We start from the raw sequence: 17,390 nt of genomic DNA, 5'->3' as shown, positions 1-17,390 counted from the left end.
TTTTCTTTTTATATAAACTTTGTGGTGGATATCGACTATGGCATAACAATTAAGGAAATTTTTTAACCTCCAACTAGAAGAAAACGTTAACTTTTCCGTTATGTTGTTTTTGTTGTCTTTTACGGCTTTGTGTCAATCGAAATTTCCCCTTACGCCACAGTGATCCGGTACCTAGAGTAGTTCCATCATAGTGAATGTAGATGTAGAATTTAAAAGATTTCTACATTTCTGAATGATCTTTTAGGTGATTAAAGCCCTTCAATCGTTCATTAATAACCTAGTTTGTCGCTCTTAAGACCATCGAATATTGTGCCAAGGAAAAAACCCATCAACCGTTTTTATCCCAGGACTTTTTTCTGTTCGGACCTCAGTATATGTCGCTTCACATTCTTTTGGTTTAAAGACAGTTTTCTATACGTTTGAGAAAACTTTATATCTTCTACCAAACAAAATTAGAGAAGAGCTGGATATTCCGTTCCTTATGCTCGCTGTTTCTCCCTAGAGCCTCTGAGCTACTTTCATTGCGGCTGTTTGAATATATACATCCAAGGGACTGCGAATTGTCTAGTTTATCCAGAGTTGAATCGGATGTCGTACTCGCGGCGCTGGTAATACCCAGATATACAGTTCTGGAGTCATCGGCTGCGACCAATGCGAGTAGATTTTACCCTTCACAATCACCAGCTGTCAAGCACTGAGCTCTGCCTGGCCAATTCTTCGGCCTTCTCATCCTATTCTATGTTTTTGTGGTCAGAAACCCATAAGAGGGTGCTTTTGATCGTGTTGTCTAGACTGTTCAACGAATCTCTGCACTGTTTCATCAGCCTAGACGATTTCACCTCCGAATAAAACGCCTAAATGGTGGTCAGAATGATTATGTTACTCTTGAAGCTCGTTTCATGCCCCAACCATCGACAAGATTCCAATATCGTCAGTTCCTTCGTTTGAAATACACTGGAATACGGTACGTTACACCAAAGTATCCGAGAATACTCCCGCAACACATTGCCCGCCTTCAACTCCCATTAATTGGAAAGCCTACCGCAAAATTTCTCTCCAAGCCTGGTTTGGTAGTGGAGGCCTTTTTAATTCAATGTGTTGGATATGTGTTCTTGTTCTGTTTTTTTTCTAACTGTACATGGCCACTTTGCTCATCTCTGGTACGCGGAGCAAAATGCCTATGGGGAGGATACCCAAAACATAAATCAAAACGTAAGAGGTGAAAGACAGAAATGTACGGTACAGAAGAAGGTGTTAAAGCGAAGCACAATTTTATCAAGAACACCAGTAACGGAGACGAAAATGACGGGCTGAAAGAAGATCGTTGGTCAACTAAGGCAGTTTTGACACCCACCACACTTGTCCAAGAGAAACAACCGTAGGTGATACTCCAAGCCCAAGAAATTGACCCATTCAGGAGAAGCTCTCCAATACGTCGGTTTCCACCAACGCCAAAGACGGCAAAAAATAAAACTCAGGAAACATATTAAATGGTGAAGGTGAAGGAGTGTTTAAACGAGTAATCCTGCCAAGGCTTATAAAGAACACGGAGCAGTTTGAAGCGAAAACAATCTTTCTGAGTTTATCAAGGATGAGCACAACGTGTACGAAGTCATCAAAAACTTGGTGAGAGCAATTCGGATTCTTTATAAAAGGTTGCTGGAGGAGAGAGGAGCTCCCAAGGAAAAGCTGAAACTGCGGTCCTAGCAGTGTCACAGGCGACCTAAGTGGCACTTGATCATAGTGCCATCAACCTGCTGCCAATCAAAAGAGAGCGGGAAAAAGATGGGGATCCTCTAGGGAGAAAGGCAAGCACCAAAGAAGAAAAATGGCACATTAGAAGTTACGAAGAACAGAACTATAAGTACGGGAGGGAGAAAGCCCGTGCCCCAAGTACGAGAAGACGTTGACTTCAATGGAAAAAAGAGATTTATTCCAAAAAGCTTCAATCATTGCAGAGTCGCTCAGAATTTACTTGAGCAGGTAACCTACATAAGTGTGTATGGTGTGGGAGAAGCTACAGCTTCTGAGCACTCAGGCCGTGTTGGTCGATTGTATTCGCGCAATCATAACTAAACACTACATAAACCGTCATGGTGGAGGGTCGATTTGGGTGTGCGGTCGCCAAACTATACAACGCATCATGAGTCAATCGGACAATGGCTTTGTTTGGGTGCAAATAAGCGATGTGTAGGTGTACAGCTGTTACGTCCCACAAACTCTCGCAATCTTTGAATTTGAAGACCGGTACACAACCTTGTTGTCGAAGTAAGGGGGTGAAGTCCAAATGTGGTTGCTCATAATTTGCGTGCACCTTCGAATGAGGAAGCAGCGAGAATAACGCCCAAAGTGTTATTAGAGGCTTTTGGGCAGTTGGATATAGTTCTAGGAAACGAGAGAGGTCGGTAGGTAGGATCGATCATATAAAGAAGCCTGCAAAAATCTCAAGCTGTCTATCCAGTGGAGCAAGAGAAATGTTTTAAAGAGATCTGAATGTGATGGCAATTCCTATAGTAACCACAGACGAGTTGTTGGAGATTTGCAGCAGAATATGTGTATGCGAAAATGTGAGATTTTTTCCGATTGTTGAGAGCCAAGAAGAGACTTTCTGATCGGCAATATACATTCTGTAAAGTCCAGTCCAGAACGCGATTGACGGAAAGAGTAGTTCCAGCAAATGATCTTGGATTATTGTCGATTGTACCGGGCATATTGCTATAGAACATCATATAGAATGATTTATTTAATCCTCCCATTCTGGAAGAGTGTTGGATTGGCCACTGATACTATATAGCATTGGTTATAGTAGCAAAACTTCAAGAGGATATTGAGTTACATTCATGCGGAGCAATTAATGCTGTTAAGCCCTGACTAGAAAGCTGACTGACACTTACGGAGAAAAAAAAACGGAAGCGGTCCTCTCACCAAGCACAGTAAGCGAATTACATCTTGGATTTTAGTGGGTAAAAATCCTAACTGTAGTGCCCAAGCCAGATTTTTACCTCATCAAAAGTGACAATTTTGTCTTGGAAGTAAATAGCGTTAGCTCCGTTTTAGTTGAACTCATGGCGAGTCGGTATCTTACAATCCACAGGTACACCTTTCCCAACGCGCTCTCCATATTGTTTTAATATCATTAAGTCGTCTTGTACCCGCTTCTCTCCAGTACTATATCAGTAGAATTTCATCCATCATTATCAACCAGAGCACCGAAGAGATGGTATCACCCTGGAATGTGCCTCTACTCGTAGCTCTGGTCAAGTGGCTACCCTCTAGGTCAGATTAGATTATACAGGTTCTTATCATAGATAATATCTCCAATCCTATTCTGATTAGAGCCTCCACAATCGCTTTAGTATTCACGTCATTGAGTGCTCCCTCTATATCAAACGACTGTTCAACCGTGCTAATTACCTCGGGAAGAAAGGTTTCCGTAAATTCTTCTTTGGGGTAGGCGAATTGGAATTTGGAGATGGGCGACCTTTCTATGATCGTCCTTAAGTGGATCTCCAGGACGCGCTCTGGTGTCTTCAACATGAAAAAGGTTGATTCATCAAAATTCCTTCGCTGACTCATGGCCGCGCTTGCCAACTTTTAGTAAGAACTGCGTGTCTGCATAAAGGCGGTATATGCCTAAATGAAATACAGCTTTTTGATAAATCTCTACAAGCCACGGTACAGCCGTTTCTTTCCGTTTCTGGAACCTGGTGCTCAAAGGTGGCGGTGAGGAAGACGGGGCGGCAACCCTGTCGGCCAAACCAAAACCAAGTGGCCGAGGAGAACCTCCATAGTAGTGGCATCGGGAGACGCTGTACTCACTGCTCCAAAGGCCTAATCAGGGCGATCAGACTCCAGTCTGCACGGGGACTCATCTGAAGTGGCAAATTGGTCACGAAACCTCACCAGGAGTATACTGGTACCATGGGAACCGAGATAGTCCCTGGACTCTCATACTTCGGGTGAACTCCCGTTGTATGTGAGTACAGCTCGGTTATTTGCGGTTGGCTCCCTAGTGGGAGCTTCATGGGGGTTGTTGGTTTAGCTCAAGCGAGAAAAGACCTTCGGGCCTCGGCGTGGAGTTGCGTTTCAACAGGGGTGCCGTACTCCTTAGTTCAGTAGAGATTTAGGTAGGTCTTGTATCCACCAGTATGAATGCTAAGCCATGCACTTGGTATAGACTGGTACCGTTGTTGCTTGCATCAGCGGGGCTCTGATTGTGGTCACAAAATCAATCCGTATCTTAAGAAGACCGTCGGGTTAAGTCGTCCAGACAGGTGCTCACGTTAAACCCTCAAGGACTTAACTGTTTCTGGAAGCTGACTGGCATTATAAGATCTTATATATATGCGGAAAAGCTGTTTATAGCCCACAGTATTGTCACTGGCGAGGAAGTGCGTCTGGATTACCAGCTCCTGGGTCTCACCAGAAGCCCTTTGCCTTTTTAAGAAAGGATGGGCTGCCATCTTACTTGGCCAGGATCTTGAGTCCCGAAGAATCGATGAAACTCTCGATGTTTTGGCAATACTCCAGTCAGGAACGCATCCTGACAGTCTTAATGACCAACTTATCCTTTTTCAGTGAGCCTTTGTATGGCTACCAATATTTATGCTTGTAGCAAATGGTGTACTCGTCCCTGATTCTTGAGATTGGACAGGTCTTCGTTTTATCATGGTGGTAATGCCGTTTTGTCGTAATCCACAGAGATTTTCTAAAGGTGATTTGAAATGCCTTTGACTCTAGTTGGTCTGTATGTTATAAGGGTGATATCAACGACTTTCTCCCAACTGTCATAATTCAGTCAGAGATTCACCTCTTTCATTGTTTTCGGAACTGTCTCAAAACTTGCGTTTCCCATTATCCTCGTAACCTATCAACAGATTGGCCTTTCTCGCAATTCTTGTGATGGAGTTGGCCCATAAGGCATGTAAGCCGCCTATTCCAGATTTAATACGATTAAGGCATTTGTGGTGAGAATACAAGCTCTAGGCCTGTCTCGATCTCTCGTAGTGAGGAATAAATTATAGTAGTAGTTGTAGTTGTTTTGGAGTCACCCTTCTCCGATTCAGCGCTTCTGTATCAATGCGATGTCGGTGCCTCCCTTCCAGACGAGGCCAAGACGTAGTTTGAGTACTACTCCCGTCGTTGTTCATTTCCTCCAAGAACTCGTTGACGGCGTCAACTCGAGTCAACGCTCTGTTTCACGGAGCGGAGCACTTTGACCTTTGCGCACCTGAATTGAACGACACTGTGCCTTTTCCAGTGCCTCCAACCACTCTCCATTTATGCAAAATTGGGAAGGTTCGGTATTCACTTGGGGTTCCTCCTTCTAGATCACCACCCAGTCAACCATGGGGGTCTTGCGAATTTCAAGGCGCAGGGATTGGACGAGCTTGACCTTGCCCATACAAATGTGAACAACAGGCAATTCTCGTAGTGAACAATATTGCGCTTCACACCCTTCCAGGCGTCATTGATCTTCGCGACACACTAATCGAGAAAGTCGATGGTGAACTAGATTCTATTACATGGTACCCATGGCCAACTTGGGAAGAATCAAAGTACAAGTTCGATGATGAGCTCCGATAGCCTGGCTTCAACTGTGGTCCATAGTTCTTCACAATCTTATTCAGAATATTGATGGTCTTCTTATATTGGCTCTTGAACAGGACTCCGGCGGGCTTCCACTTCGTCGCTGACTTTCGAAATTAGGCATTCTTGTCTGTTCCGACGTCAACGGTTTCGAGCTGGTACTCGGTACATCCAATTCGATGATAGTGGTTTCCAGGCTGAAAAGGGCCCTTGGCCATGCGGCCTTCGACATATGCTCGCGCTTTCGCCTTCCCTTGCGATCCTATTAGCACCTTTCGCAATGCAGTTAGGTCGACCCCCAAGCTGTTGCTTCGATCCATCCCCAGCCAAATTCGCTTGCCCCTAAAGCATGACTAGTTGGCAAACGGATCCTCGTCAGCTGGGTGAATCTACTCCCAACTGAATCTGAATCTGGCCCGTCCGAATACAGTTTCCAATGGGTGCCTTGAGGATTTGCCGCAAAGGGGACTCGCAAGGCAATTAGCATCGATGGAACATTTCTCTCGGTTTCGTTTAGTGTTTTTTTCTGGCAATTAAAGTTGTAATATTTCCCTAACACATTAAAATTATCCCTCCTTATCCATTGCGTCTCCCGAGACTATTTTACGACATTAGATCTTACGGCGACGTTTCCTTTGGATGCAAGAAACTATGGTACTTATGCGTCCCATACTTCTCGAGACTTAGGTAATAAGCATTTCCACGCATATGAATCTCCTTAACATCAGCTCTAGTTGTTTTCTCTGCTCAATCTTCATAATCAATCGGAAATTCGGGGTAAAATGAGGAATCGACATACAGACACAGATATGGACGGTGGCTGCCATAATCAATAAAAAACCGAGTCAGATGGCAATGCCAATCTTCATGTCGTCGTGTCATCTCCATGTGTTCGCCTCTCCTAATGAGAATTGTCTCAATGGACCTGCCACATCTTATTCTGCCTTGACTTCGTGCAGTGTTGGCATTTTCTCCGCTTCTGTTGGAGACCTCAATGTCTAAAAAGGTTGCTTTGAAAGTTTTTTGTTTACAGCGTGACGACTCCGAATCTTTTAAAAATTATCCGAACGACACTTAAACTAAATTTGTTTAAAAAGGTGTCCGCTTTCGGCATTCCCGAATAGTAAGGAACATTTAAACCGCCACTCCATCGATCATCTATTAAGAAGTGAACCCTTCTGAATGAATGCTAAGGCAATTCCAGAACCCAACAAAACCGTTCGAATTTAATGCCTACATATATATAAAGTGTGACGAACAAAAATTATTATTTCCCTTCCAGAAAGTGCTGATAATGCAACAAAATCCGCTCTTTGGATGGAGTTCATTCATCTGGAGTTGTCAAGAGGAGCAGACGCGGGGAGGAAGTAAGTGGAAACGTACTTCAAAATACATTTCTTTGAGATAACCCCGGATTCTTTCAGAATATATCGTAAGGCCCTGAACGCACAAACTGTTGAAGATCCATACACAATTGCCTCAAGTTGGCTGCGATTCGAACGTTGCAACGGGACGATCGAGCAGATCGCTGCGTGCCAAGACCAATGTGAAACTATTCTGAAACAATTCGACTATCAGAAAAGACAATTAGCTGAGCGACAAAAAACAAAAGGTGACGAAAAGGGTGGCGGCAAAGCTGCAAAGAAACGTAAACCTGGCACAACTGTCGAAGAAATAAGTCCAAAGAAAGGAAGGAGCGAGACGAATGAGGCCAAACAAATCAACAATAGGAAATCAGACCAGGCGTCAATCAGCGGGAAAAGCGACATGTCTGATATCGATCCAAGCAAAGATTCGTTGCGAGTGTTTCTAAGCAATTTGGATTACAAGTAGGTATTCAGCCAATAGCTCTTCCACGTCTTTCATTTAGGACGATGATTTCAAAACTTGCTTCCTCCTTTCAGTATCACTGAGGATGAGATCAAGGAGTGCTTACCCGAACTACAAATTCTTAAAATTCATTTAGTTAAGTCACCAAACGGAAAAGGAAGGGGTTTCGGATACGCGGATCTTTCATCTGAAGTATGTTTATATGCGGGATTCAAATCCATTTTTTTAAGTTTTTGATCTTTATTTTAGTCTGAAGTGCAGAAGGCCATTACCTTCGACCGAAGAATGCTTAAAGGACGTCCAATGTATATATCCACAGTTCTACGAGAAAAGGAGCAGCGACAGAAATTCAAATATTCAGATAATATGGAGCTCAAGAAACTATTTGTGAAAGGCATACCTTACGATTCAACCAACGAAGACTTACAAGAGATATTTTCGCCTTACGGACAAATAAAGGAAATCAGAATAGTTTACCACAAGTGAGTAATTCATCTCAAAAAATTATTTTGCACATGCTAAACATGAAATTATTGCAGGAGCGGGAAGCCGAAAGGCATTGCGTACGTTGAATATGTCGACGAGTCTTCAGCATCAACTGCTTTGATGAAGCTCGATCAAACTGAGATAAACGGACATAAAGTGAGTAGAAATATTCGAATTGGGTACAGAATAAAGACAAATGACTGGGTCTTGTTTATCTAGATTTCTGTTGCTATATCGGCTCCTCCTCCTAAACCAGCGGAGAAAAATGCGTCCAACATGAAGAAGCTTTTAAGCTCTGTTGGAATGAAAGCGAATGTCAATAGAGGGTGAGTTGCCTTAAAAAATGTTTATCGTTATTTGGTCTTCAATCTAATCTTCTTATCCTGTCCAGTGAACAAAAACCACGACTGTCGTTCATACCTGCATCAGTGCGGAGAAATGTCCTAAACGCTACATCAGTATCTACCAACGGCAATGCGGCACCTAGTATAAAACCCAAATCGAACGATGATTTCCGTAAGTTATTGAACAATTAGATTCCTACAGATACTCTCTTTAGGAGCGACCATGAGATCCTTCATCCACATCCCAAAATGGGATAGAAACGTAAAGATAATAAAAAAAAAGTGTGTGAGTACTATTATTTTATTTAAGCGATCAGTTCGGAATAAAACTTTATTATAAAAGTTTGAATAGAAAATCATTATATTCCTTGTTTTAATTGCCGCCTTAGCTTTTGAACTTGATACCTTTCCGGACATTCGCTTTGATACCAGACATTTCACCTCCATACCGAGTAAGCTCCTTGCGTACAGTTCGCACAGCACCCTTACGGCGTACCAGCGCCTTCCTGAACTTATTCCTATGTTTGACTCGTGGATTTCTATTCTCCTTCTTGCGGTGAGGCGTGAGACCCTTATTCTTGGCAATTTGGTATGTGATACCGCGACGCTCGTCGTCATCATCTTCTTCGCCCTCTCCCTCGCCATTCATTTCAGCCTCCTCCGCCTCAATCTGCTGCATTTCTTCATCGCTTGTATCCATCTGGTCATTGGGTTGTGATATATCTTGTGAATCGTAATCTGAATCATCTGATTCGGATTCCTGGTCAGCAGAAATCGCAGTTTTAGGCGACTCAGATTTGAGAATACCCAAGTGTTTCTTCTTCTTAACTTCGATTGGTTTGCGCGGCGTCATACTTTCAACTGTGACTTCTTCACCTGAATTTATAGCTTCCAAGAGCTCGTCTAACTGGGGCTTCACAACATTTTGGAAAGTGTCATCCAACTGAATAATGAGCTGTCTCAGTTGCACCAATCGTTTTACAATCGGATGGTTTTTCACTGAAAGCCTCTTTGCCTTCAGAACTAAATAGAATCCAATGTTTGTGCAATAGGTCAAAATCAAGTTATTCCGCGTTTGGATAAAATCGAATGCTGGCAATTTGATACCGTTCTCCTGAACATATTTTAGAATTGGACTTAGAATCGTCTTACTTTCTTGTGCATATTTTTCGAAATCTTGCACTAGACCAGCGAATTCCGGTGAGTCTTTCTGGAAAAGTTCCTGCTTTTGCCGTGCAGACAGTTGTGTGAAATCAGTTTTGAGTTTTGTCTTGCTTGTATCTAGATATGTTTGATCAGATACTGGCTCCGAATAAATATCAAGTGAGAAATCTGCTTCGTCTAGTTGTTTCGCAAGGCGCTGTTGAATTGCTTTGGCTTCCTCTTCTTCCTGCTGAGCGAGCTCTTCTTCCTGAAATACGGTAAAAAGGAGCATTAGTACTGCTGTTTTACTGAAATGAAATGTAATGTAATATTACACGTAGGTCTTCGAATAATAGTGTTTCCTATTCTCTCCCCAATGGAGTACAGGGCATCCACAAATTTTCTTCCTTATTGTTTTATTCCCATCATTTTTCGATGAGACTGATTCAGTTTCATTAACATTACACTTAAATCTGTGTAAGTGATAAGTTCGCAGCCGCGAGACCAGACCATGACTGGGATTTGAACCCCTGAGTAACGAGAGTGAGAGGCTTACGCCGTCAAGTCTTTGAATAATAGCAATAATAATCGTTGACCCAATAATGCTATTGGATTATTCAAGACCGTATGCTGAGTCGTGATTATTACCCAGATTTAGGTTCTCATCCACGGCTGAGGCGACTAGTATCCGACTTCCAGTCACGATATAAATCTCTCTGCCACCAGTGACGTCTGAACGGCGACCCGCCATTGCGTCACCTTAGTACTCTAATCACTAAGCCATCCGGACCTAACCTTCGAATTGTTTTGTAAATTTAATGTAGAATCATTTTTATCAGACTTTTTTATTGGAAGAAAGGACCTTAAATTAACTGATGCCAACTAAAGCGCTGTGCTTCCAAATATACGTAAAAATTGACTAGAAATAACTACCACCGGGCTTTCTTCCTACTTTTAATATCTGCCAGTTTCTAGGCTACATTGTAAAATAACAAATTCTTTATATGCTTCGTCATCCATCAAGAGCCACAGGGATAGCATACACTCGGAAAAGCAGAAACATGCGCTTCTCTAACAATAGTACGTCTAGTCGAAACAGAAGAACACGCCTGCTCTGCACCATCCGAATTTTCATAACTTGGTTCAGCAACTGCTGATCCTAACCTAATGTCTCCACGTTTAGAGGATCCCGATTTGGTAACTGCTCCAGATATGCCAAGTGGTCCTGATTATGAAGTAGCCCTGGATGCAATCTTCCATGCCTCGCGCTCTCGATGATCCCCCTTAGAGTCTACTGACGGTCCAACAAGAACTTAATCTCCAACTGAATCAATAAGAAAAGCTCAATTGCGTCACTCCGTCGCTCCTCTAAGTCCACCGCATTGATTGTCGAGTTTAGGGACGCAGCCAGAGACGCATAGAGCGTTATGATTAGCTTCCTATACCTGCGTCTCGTTATATAGTTCATAGTTGGCATCCAATTCCACCAGCCTTTTCTCACTGCTCTGCTGCGTACCATCCTGTAACCCTACAAAGTTCGTGCTACGTCGACCTTGTTGGGATGACCGGGGAAATTTTTGTCGAGATTACTATCTTGACGTATGGCCGTAATTCCACCACCTGTCTCAACTTACACTCCCGTGCCCGATGTCCAAACTTCTTACAATTGAAGCAGTCCACATTTTTCCTTGTCCTACCAGTGGATAGACCAGAGCCAATTCCAGGAACTTATCGGGGATCCTGCTCTTCCGCGTCAGACCAAAGTTGAAGTTGCCCCGGCGGTATTACGTACTATTGTGCTGCCATTGTAGTGGGAGGATAAGGACCGATGTTGCCGCTGGCGTTATTGGCCATCGGCAGATACTGTGCAGGTTCCATGGGTGACTGGTATTTCACTCCAGTGGTACAAAACGTACTCCCCCATTGACAGCCTCTCAACTACTCTCGGGAAATTACTCCAATGACAGGTGGTTACCTCCCATCAGTCTTTATTTGACGCAATTAAATAAAACTAGTTTTTGTTCCTTTGGCAAACGATTATGAAGCCCCATCACACAGTTTAAAAATTGAGACAGCTCTGAAACAAGGAATCGTGATCTTTCCTCCTAAAAGGATGGAACCATATCTATGACTCTGTCGTAGACATCATTCTCTACTGGAACCATCTTCCCTACTTCGGTTCTAGCCGGCGCTTCGCTTGCGCGTGTTCTCGACGAAGCGACACTAGCACTTCCTGCTGCACTCACACTAACACTTTTCTTCCTGCAACTACGTGATTCTCTAAAACGGCATCCACTTTGAATACCAATTTTATGTTCTTTCCATTTATTAATTCTTCCAATTCCTCATTAAACTCTTTGGCTTCCTTTAACTAACGCTTCAAATCAATCACTACCCTACTTAATTCTTCCACTTCTTTATCCCTTCACGCTTATCCCCCTTTAAATTCGACCTCCCTGTATCGCACACTTTCTATTAGGATAGACAACAAAGTGCCTAAAACCTCAACCACAAACAAAGAGTATCACTCTTTATGACCACTTGTTCCCCCGGGCTTTTAATTCGAATTCCAATTCCACGAAAAGGAAAAGACTTTTGATGATGTCCGTCTGATCCTTTTTTTAAGCTTCATGATTTTCTCAATTTGAAGAGATTGAAAAAGAATTACTTCTTGCTTGGTTAGTACTTTCGACTAATTATTGTATCAAATAACACTTTCGCTACTGTGTTGGCTTCTTGGTCAGGGATCGCCGCGAAATCTACAAATCTCGTCATGGAAAGCATGTACTTGTTACCCTTCGAAGTCTCAGGCATCAAATCGATATATATATCTTATCAAAAGGCTTATCTGACACCTAAGTAACTGCCAACGGCATTCTTGTGTGTCGATGGTTCTTGTTCTTCTGACACTTCAAATATCTGACCACATATCGCTAAACGTCTTTCTTCATTTCCTTCCATCTGAAAAAATTCCTGACTCTAACGATCGTTTTGTTTGCGCCAAAGTGGCCTCTAAACCTTGAACTTTGAATCATGATCTCATCTCTAAGGACTAGCCGCACTTCCTTCGGAGTCTGTGTTTCCCCCACGCTTTGTTTTCTTAGCACATGCGAAGACCTCATTGTCCGGCAATTTATTGTCCACGATTTCTTTTCCAATTATCTGCATCTGCGCCATTGACCTCGTTGCCACTAGAAAACTTGAGCCCGCTGATCGCTCTACTCAAGGCATCCGCATTCCCCATCTTACGGCCAGGTCTACATAATAACTCATAGTCATACTTGGACAATTTTTGCATCCGGCTAGTGGTGCTTCTGACCTTTAGCATTCCCTTCAATGGCTTGTGATCAGTAATAATTTTAAATGACCTCCCTAGGAGGTAACAGCGGTAAATTTTACCCACGTCAATGCCAGAAGTTCTCGTTCTGAGATTAATAATCGTTGGCGCAACAATCCATATTGGATCAGGGCCTTGAAGTGTGTTAGAGCACTTCATTCAAGACCGTAACGGTACACTAGGAGGCAATGTGGTCAGCATTGCGCTCTTCTGAGATTGAGTAATTTTTTTCCGCTTGGTTCAGCATTCGACTCGCGTATCCCACTGGCCCACTAGCATCTGTTACCAAAACAAATTACCTATCAAATTGAGGATACCCCAAGACGAACGGCATTCTCGCACTCCTCATCCCAAGGAAATTTCACATCTTGTCTTACTCTTTAACACAGAACTTTTTCTCAAGCTACATGCTGTCCTTGTGTCCACTAATAATAATAACTTCACTCCGATATCAACAGGAATATCGATTACTAACTCGCAATCCGATTTTTGAAAATTCCCTCTCCTGCATCTCATACTTCACCTCACAACACCCAAAGACGGTTTCTACTCGTTTTTTGGTCGATTCTGTTTCCACAGATACTTGCGGAAACAATTCGAAGGATAATAATCTCGTGTAGCACAGAAGTAACAATATTGCGTGAAATTTTGTGTAATGACATTATGACCAAAGTTTTGTCCACGGATGAGCGGCCGCCTCCGTGTGAAAAACCACCGAATAAAGTGAAGAATTCAGGATCATCACAACCACAAACTAAGCATAAAACTGAAGGATAGAGATTCTGCGAAGTATTTGCGACCCAGAATAAGTTCGAGCGGTAGGGGTCTTCTGATGACTTCACCTTATCAACAAAGGCTAAGTTAGCAAAGATGTCCAATCATTTCTGTTAATTTAATCATTAGAAATACCGCAAGAAGACACTAAAACGAATGAACCTTAGCGCCAATTCATTGGACTTCAACAGTAAGTCGCACAACTCGTGGCTACGAGCACCGTGGTGTTCAACTTCAAGTCGATGAGCTTTAATAAGTCCATCATTGACGACGTCAGCAAACGGTTTCTCTTCGTCAATACTCAAAATTGTCCGAGGAATACAAAGAACTTGAGGATAAGCAAGAGTTTTGCGGTCGCACTTCTAGAAAATCTCCAGTCAACGTCAGCTCCAATCAAACTTTGTCTTTTGTTTCAACTACGCAAATCTACAGGAGGAAGAGAAAACTAAAGAAGGACGCAAGCGAGTGGCTGAAGGAAGATCCAACGAATGATTGGCACGTAAATTCGAAACCAAAAAAAAGAAAATGAATGTTACCATCAAATTTCATTGTTATTCCAAGTTTGTAAGAGTTGTATGTTCTTTTTTTAGAAAAAGAAGAATAAAACTCGTCGGGCTCAACCTCAGAAACTGGTGGCAGAATTAACAGCTACCATGTTTGAGTTGGCAGAGGCGTTCGGGGGATGGGACTAGATCAAGGTCTAGATCCGCCTTCTAAAATGGGTGAGCGGTTAGTAGATCGTCGGGACAGTAAGTACCTGGGCATACTGATACTATCGTAGGTTCGCTAAAACAAACAAAGAAATCTACCAGCCCATGCAATTTCTCACCAAACAAATTAAACTTGCGGGAGTTTCGACGACTGCTACCCGGAATGCAGCACAACGACGCCTCACAATCTACGACCGCTTAAGCCGGCGCAACTACCTGGTCAAAGTTTCGGTTCTTCCCGTACCCGGCATAACAATTTAATACCGCAATCATCGAAACTCGCAGATTTTCAGAGAGTTATCGGTCTTCGCCACTTCACATGGACCCTAAATCCAACGGCGAATGGAGACCTTATGGCGACTACAGACTTCTAAATGCACAGACGATGCCAGACCGTTATCCCAACCCACTCATCCACGATTTCGTGCGGTCTATCGCCAACTGTTGTATTTTCTCAACTTTAGACTTTGTCAAGGCATACCATCAGATCCCTTTAGCTCCCGAAGACATTCCGCAAACGGCAATATGCGGACCTTTCGGACTCTTCGAATTCACTAGGATGTCTTCTGGATTGTGCACGCGGCGCAAATCTTTCAGAGATTCATCAACTCTATTCTGTGCAACTTCTGTTTGGTATATCTGGATGGTCTTCTGGTCGCTTCTTCCTCTGAGTCCGAACATTTAGAGCACCTTGATGCCGGTCTAGTATTCAAGGTTGAATTTCTACAATCTTAGGTGAGATTCCTTGGCCACCTGATTACTCCCGAAGGCATTCACCCAGTCAAGGCACAAACGATTTCGAGCTTCCCGCTTCCAAAAACTATTAAGGATCTGAGAAGGTTCTTTGGCATGTTAAACTTCTATTGTCGTTTCTTGCTCAAGGCCACCATCAATCGATCCTTAACGCCTTCTTGCCTAGGCCGAAAACCAAAGACTCCCGTCTGATTGTATGGTTCCCAGAAACTGTCCAGGCCTTTGAGACCACCAAGCAACAGCTGGTGGATGCTACACTTCTGGCGCTTCCTCAGCACGGTTCACCCTTAGTCGTATTCGTCGATGCCTTAGACATTTCCGTAGGTGCTGCTGTTCCCCAAAAAGTGAATCAAATCTGGCAGCCGTTCTCAAAACAGCTCAATCCCGCTCAACGGAACTACACTCACTGCATACGTCGCAATTAAATATTTCCGGTGTTACCTTGAAGGCAGGCCGTGCACATTGTGCAAACACAAACCTGACAAAGCCCCCCTCGCCAACTTCGGCATTTGAGCTTTATCAGCCAGTTCACACCACGATTCACCACGCCGATTCCACGTGCGTCTGATACGCAAGTGTGAATCGTGACGGCCATGACATCGAAAAATAAATTTTGGCAGCGAAAATTGTTGTTCGGTGTCAGTTGGACTTCGAGACAAGATCACTATCATAACTAAATTAAAAAAGAATTATTAATGTTCAAAGGGGGTAAAATCTTACTTATCCCATATGCTCCCCACTAGGCCCTACTTAACGCCTTCCTGTCTGGCAGGAAGGCCAAGGAATTGCGAGAGGATGTGTAGCCTCCAATAGACATCCAAGCATTTGAAACCGCCAAGCAATAGCTGGTAATCGCTACACTTTTGGCATTCCCTACAGGATGCACTACTAGCCAGTTCGATGCCTCAGACATTACAGTAGGCGCCTTTCTTTACCAGTTTTCTTCTCAAAGCAACTGAATCTCATTCAACGGAACTACGGCACTTACAATCGTGAGCTATTAGCCGCGTATCTGAGTATCAAATATTTCCGTTTTTTCCTTGATGGCAGGTTGTTCATCTTGTTCTCGGACCATAAACCTCTTACATTTGGCTTAGGGCAAAAGCCCGACAACGCCAACTTTGGCCCTTAACCTTCATTAGCCAGTTTACTTCGGATATTCAACATGTGTCCGGTAAAGACTACTTAGCCACTTTTATGACATGTGACGATCCATTCTGATCTACAACCGCGCGCGATGAGTTTTCTGTCAGTCCTGCTGATCTGATGTATGGGGAGAACCTAAAACTCCCGGCTTCCGCCACGGCCACATCGTAACGCGCAGCCATCAGTCCACAGCCCCAGGGAACACAAAGTTTGCACCCACGTTCTGATAAGGGCTGCCACCCGGTAATCGCTGCAGCCACCATTCCAGGGACCCTATAATCTCGCCAAGCGTGGGAAATTCGCGTTCAATCTGGAGATCGATGCCAGGCCCAAGACGATCTAGACAGGCTGAAGCCTTTCTTTCAGGGAACAGACGGCACTGGGAGAAAGCGTAAATGGCGCGTTTTGACGTCCGGCAGTTGACGGAGACGAAGACGGTGGGTACCTTATGGAAGGGCGTTTTGTTATAGCAATGCTAGTCCCGTGAAAATTATGAGGAGGCTAGTGACTAGCTACTCTTATAGCGAACCATACTTGACAAAAATCTTGCCACAGAGTTGGCAGTTAGCGACTGCTCCGGTGTGAGGAAGACCAATGATCGCATATCTCGCACAAAACATATTCGTAGTTTAGCCACAAACAAAATTCAAACACCTTTTGAACGAGTGTCAGAGGCGACTTCGCTAACGCAGTCTAGAATGTGAGACGGAAGGTAGGCAGGCAAGTCTCAACTAGGAGTTTCAGAAGCCTGACTGAAATTGTGTAGCTGATCTGGCATAAAACCTTTAAGGTACTCTCTATATCATAAATAATCGAATAATGGGCAGAATCCCACTTACCTTTTCGGTGTACGTGCTGTAATCCTGATCAACAAAGTCAGTGTGATAATACGCAGATCGTTTCTTGCCCCAAGCCTTCTCATCTGGAATCCCGTCGTACTCATCGCCTTCTTCGATATCACTGGCAGCCAGTAGATCCTCATCCTCATCCTGATCACCTTCCTCCGAGTCGGTTTCGTCCTCGAAACGCAAGACTTCCCTCTTGGGGTCATCAACTTGGCGCTTTTTCCGCACGTTCGCAATGAGTTCTTTCTCTTCTTCATCCAAATCATCTTCAGAATCACTTGGTTCGTAATCTTCATCGTATCCGAATTTGATTTTATCCGCCATAATTAAATATCACTTCAAACCGGAGGAGAAAACGCGAAATAAACCAAAACTCCGACAGCGCCGAGTACTTCCCAATATTATGTCAAAGCACGAAACGTCAAGCCTAATG

At 43.5% G+C, this 17,390-nt stretch overlaps 2 protein-coding genes across 2 annotated transcripts in view; one reads left to right on the top strand and one right to left on the bottom strand.

The window, feature by feature from the left end:
* Positions 1 to 8,583, top strand: part of LOC119654832 (squamous cell carcinoma antigen recognized by T-cells 3) — a 19,398-nt gene extending 10,815 nt beyond the window's left edge. The window contains exons 7-13 of the mRNA XM_038060404.1: positions 6,872 to 6,956; positions 7,014 to 7,418; positions 7,494 to 7,611; positions 7,669 to 7,901; positions 7,959 to 8,061; positions 8,125 to 8,231; positions 8,297 to 8,583. Coding sequence (XP_037916332.1) covers positions 6,872 to 6,956; positions 7,014 to 7,418; positions 7,494 to 7,611; positions 7,669 to 7,901; positions 7,959 to 8,061; positions 8,125 to 8,231; positions 8,297 to 8,441 — 1,196 coding nt within the window. The 3' untranslated portion in view covers positions 8,442 to 8,583. The remainder of the gene's footprint in view (positions 1 to 6,871; positions 6,957 to 7,013; positions 7,419 to 7,493; positions 7,612 to 7,668; positions 7,902 to 7,958; positions 8,062 to 8,124; positions 8,232 to 8,296) is intronic.
* LOC119654833 (something about silencing protein 10) lies at positions 8,535 to 17,372 on the bottom strand. The gene is made up of 2 exons (XM_038060405.1): positions 16,952 to 17,372; positions 8,535 to 9,660 (listed from the first exon to the last, which is right to left on the bottom strand). The coding sequence occupies exons 1-2, from the start codon at positions 17,279 to 17,281 to the stop codon at positions 8,635 to 8,637; spliced, it is 1,356 nt and encodes a 451-aa protein (XP_037916333.1). The 5' UTR covers positions 17,282 to 17,372; the 3' UTR covers positions 8,535 to 8,634.
* Between the last annotated feature and the right edge of the window lie 18 nt (positions 17,373 to 17,390).

This window comes from Hermetia illucens, chromosome 4 (assembly GCF_905115235.1).
Source record: "Hermetia illucens chromosome 4, iHerIll2.2.curated.20191125, whole genome shotgun sequence".
Lineage (NCBI taxonomy): Eukaryota > Metazoa > Arthropoda > Insecta > Diptera > Stratiomyidae > Hermetia > Hermetia illucens.
This window is presented reverse-complemented; position numbering and strand designations above follow the sequence as displayed.

Excerpts from the sequence above, each read along its gene's own strand:
- LOC119654833 (XM_038060405.1), bottom strand. The coding sequence starts at position 17,281 with ATGGCGGATAAAATCAAATTCGGATACGATGAAGATTACGAACCAAGT. Across the intron at positions 9,661-16,951 it reads ACAGCACGTACACCGAAAAG|GAAGAAGAGCTCGCTCAGCA; the intron begins GTAAGTGGGATT and ends ACCGTATTTCAG.